At 48.3% G+C, this 3,353-nt stretch overlaps 1 protein-coding gene across 3 annotated transcripts in view; it reads left to right on the top strand.

The window, feature by feature from the left end:
* The window catches only part of LOC116852058 (semaphorin-5B), a 114,452-nt gene that overhangs the window by 104,548 nt on the left and 6,551 nt on the right, over nucleotides 1–3,353 (top strand). For all 3 annotated transcript variants that reach the window (XM_032832034.1, XM_032832035.1, XM_032832036.1), the window contains exons 4-6: nucleotides 1,508–1,715; nucleotides 2,364–2,569; nucleotides 2,722–2,821. In XM_032832034.1, coding sequence (XP_032687925.1) covers nucleotides 1,508–1,715; nucleotides 2,364–2,569; nucleotides 2,722–2,821 — 514 coding nt within the window. The remainder of the gene's footprint in view (nucleotides 1–1,507; nucleotides 1,716–2,363; nucleotides 2,570–2,721; nucleotides 2,822–3,353) is intronic.

Below are 3,353 nucleotides of genomic sequence, written 5' to 3'. Positions count from 1 at the left end.
TCTCTCTCTCTCTCTCTCTCTCTCTCTCTCTCTCTCTCTCTCTCTCTCTCTCTCTCTCTATCTGTTGTCTTTTTGCGTCGACTTTTAACATCGTTAAAACATTAAAATAAGATTGTAAGTATGCAGGATATTGATAAAAAATTATTTTATACTTTTAGGATTTTTGAGATTTCTGAGGACGTTTTATTTTCTTTTTAAGTTTTCCACTTCGCACCTTTTAATTATTTATTAAAGGTTTTTTCTGAAGACAGAGTTAAGCAAAATTATTCGTTACGCAACCCAATATCATATGTATCTTATCATTCGCGATCAGCTCGAAAGCATCTTGTCTCGCGGAGAATTTCAATTCGGCAAGCACGTTGCGCGGGAACGCACGCACCGACCGCGATCGCACGATCTCTCGATGCAACGTACTGCTCGACGGCGAAACTCCGCTTATGCACTCGCGGACATATGCGTGAGTGTACGTCGCATCGGAGTCAAGTGGGCTGCCGTGGAATGTCGTCCGAGGAGTTTTCGAGGGCTCCTCGAAGCCGCTGTCAAACCCGAGTACGCCTTCGTGACTGCCACGAGTGCTCCCGCGCGAGCTCGGAGATCGGCCGAGCCGTAACACTCCGCGGAATCGCGCGGAAACTGAACTGACTGACGCACCTGGAGAGTTTTTTCGTCTCGAGGCCGGGCAGCTGAACGTCGCCTCTCGGTTTGTGGTCGCGTGTCTCGCGAAGGTAGCCGCGCGTTTCTCACGCGGGAAATGATCTTCTCGGCTCCGCCTCACCGAAGTTCGTAGATCGCGGCGCGATCGAGCGACGAACGACATAATCGCGAACCATCGCGCGAATATCTCGAGGAGAGGACACGACGATGGTCCGACGCGAGGTCTGCCTCTAACTAGCTTACGGCGACCTCGTTGGACGCGATATACGTGCCTCGTGTATTGCGTGCCACGCTTCTTGCGTGTAGCACGCAAGAAGCGTCATCGTCGCTCGTTGTCACTATCGCTCGTCCTGGCGACGATCCTTCCTCGAATTTAAGATCGAGACACGGATCGTGTGTCGCCGATTGCACATTCTCCGTTACCGGTTGCCACGTGACTTTCAGCAAGGCGGAATTCTAGCGCCGACTGTTTAATGAAATTGATCCAAGGCTGCGAGAGTTGTTCCTCCAGGTCGCTCGGAGGTTCCTCATTAATTCGTTGAAACCCACGATACTCTCCGCAAAACTTTTCCCGAGAGAGGGAAAACCGCGTTGCGGCTGATAAGAGTTCATCCGTCGTGGATCACTCCGCTGAAAGACACGTCTTCAAGCATGGTCGATAAGTATACTGAAAGTGCGTACATCGCAACATGAGAGAGAGAGGGGGGAGAGAGAGACAGAGACAGAGAGAGAGAGAGAGAGAATCAACAGGGCGATTTTTAATGGGTTAATAGCGAAGAACTTCTTTCAGAGAGCGCTTAACGATGCGTGGAGAACGCGTTGATGAAAATGTAAATAAAGACTGTTCTTTCAGAGATAATTTGTACCGTCTGACGCTGACGTCGCTCACGGACCTGGAGCACGCCTCGTGGCCCGCGTCGGAGGACAAGGTCAACACCTGCCAGGATAAGGGCCAGAGCGAAAAGGATTGTCATAATTACGTCAAGGTGCTCGTCAGCAACGGCAAGAGTCTCTTCACCTGCGGCACTTACGCCTTCAGCCCGTGGTGCACGTGGCGAGAGGTACGTCCCGAGAAGGGAATCTGTCCGTGATCTCACCTGAGCTCCTCTTCCTCGCGTCGATCTGCACTAATGAGAGATTAGTTCATTCGTCGTCATTAGCCGAGCTGAATCGAAAATCTTGACCGTAGTTATACGGTAGCAGTTGTATGATTATACACTGAGAGAAAGAAAAGCCTAGAAAATAAAAACGAAATTTACTTGAGAAACGCTATAATATATTTACTTGAAATCAAATTTTTATTTTTGAACAGCTAATAATATTTTTAACGCTAATAATATATTTACTTGAAATCAAATTTTTATTTTTAAACATAATATAAAACAATTACTTTCATAAAAAGCTAAAGTTTCAAGAAGGTATAAGTATATTTTCTTACTTGAAACGTATTTTATGTCAGTATAAAAGTAAATACGTTAATTCGTACTCTCATCGAAAATATACATTGGTCGGATACTTTCTCTCTTAAAGTGTATCAGTGACTAATCACTGATATCAGTTATGAGTACAGCACTGAGCACTTTCAGCGCTATACTTATGACTGCAAGTCAGTGTATATTCACTGTTTTCAGTGATGTTTGACTGATTCATTTTAAGAGAGTTCTCTTTGAGTATAAACGACGATAAGATGATAAACTGTATGATCGCAGATCGAGAATATAACCAGGGTGACCAGCGAGATGCTCGGCGTGGCTATGTGTCCGTACTCACCGCACGCGAACGTTACCGCTCTGTTTTCGAGGGGTCCCGCCGGCGGACTCTTCGCTGGTACGTCCACTGACTTCTCCGGAGCGGACACGGCGATCTACAGGACACTGGTGTCGCCGAATCTCAGGACTCAGCAGTACGATTCCAAGTGCGTGCTTCTTCATAGAGTTCTGCGAAACGACAACGAGCGCGCGTCTCTTCCATCATGGCCGAGAGCCTCGTGTCGCTTTATATTCGTCGTATATCTCGATATATCATATCGGTATCTCGTTTTTCTCGACGGTTGTGCTTTCTTTGCAGATGGCTGAATGACCCGCAGTTCGTCGGCAGCTTCGAGGCGGAGGATTACGTGTACTTTCTATTTCGCGAGACCGCCGTGGAATACATCAACTGCGGCAAGGTAAGAAGAGATCGATACCGTATAGTAATCCGCCGTGACGCGCTCGCGTCTTCCATCATCCGGGATACGCGCGGAGAGCCCACCACGCGATTAGCGATCTCGTCTGCGACTCGCGTCAGGCGTATAATTAGCCGCTTACGGTGTCGGTCGAAACGAGCGACGCGTCGGGGATTTTCCTCGCGGCGGAAAAATATCATCTCCGACGTGATCTCGGTTCGCGCGATGTTTATCATTTTCTCAGCCTATCGCCGACTCAAATTGCCGCCTAGGGTTAGCTTTAATGAAAGATTCTGCATCCGGCTGCGCGATCGCACCTCGATCACGATGAAGCGCGAGGTTCAGCTTGGCTTCGATAGATTAATTTACTATCTAGCGACGCTGGATGGTAAATTACAAAGGTGCGTGAACGCCGGCCAAGTGTGGAAGTTACGTCGCGTAGCGCCGCCGTCTCCAAGAGAGGCTTCCTTCCACCAGCTAGAAACGAAATAGGCCAATAAAAGCCGACGCAACATGCAAATTGCGAGGCTCACTC

This window comes from Odontomachus brunneus, unplaced genomic scaffold, assembly GCF_010583005.1.
Source record: "Odontomachus brunneus isolate Ranch 3 - 2012 unplaced genomic scaffold, Obru_v1 Obru_scaffold_200, whole genome shotgun sequence".
NCBI classification, from domain to species: Eukaryota; Metazoa; Arthropoda; class Insecta; order Hymenoptera; family Formicidae; genus Odontomachus; species Odontomachus brunneus.
This window is presented reverse-complemented; position numbering and strand designations above follow the sequence as displayed.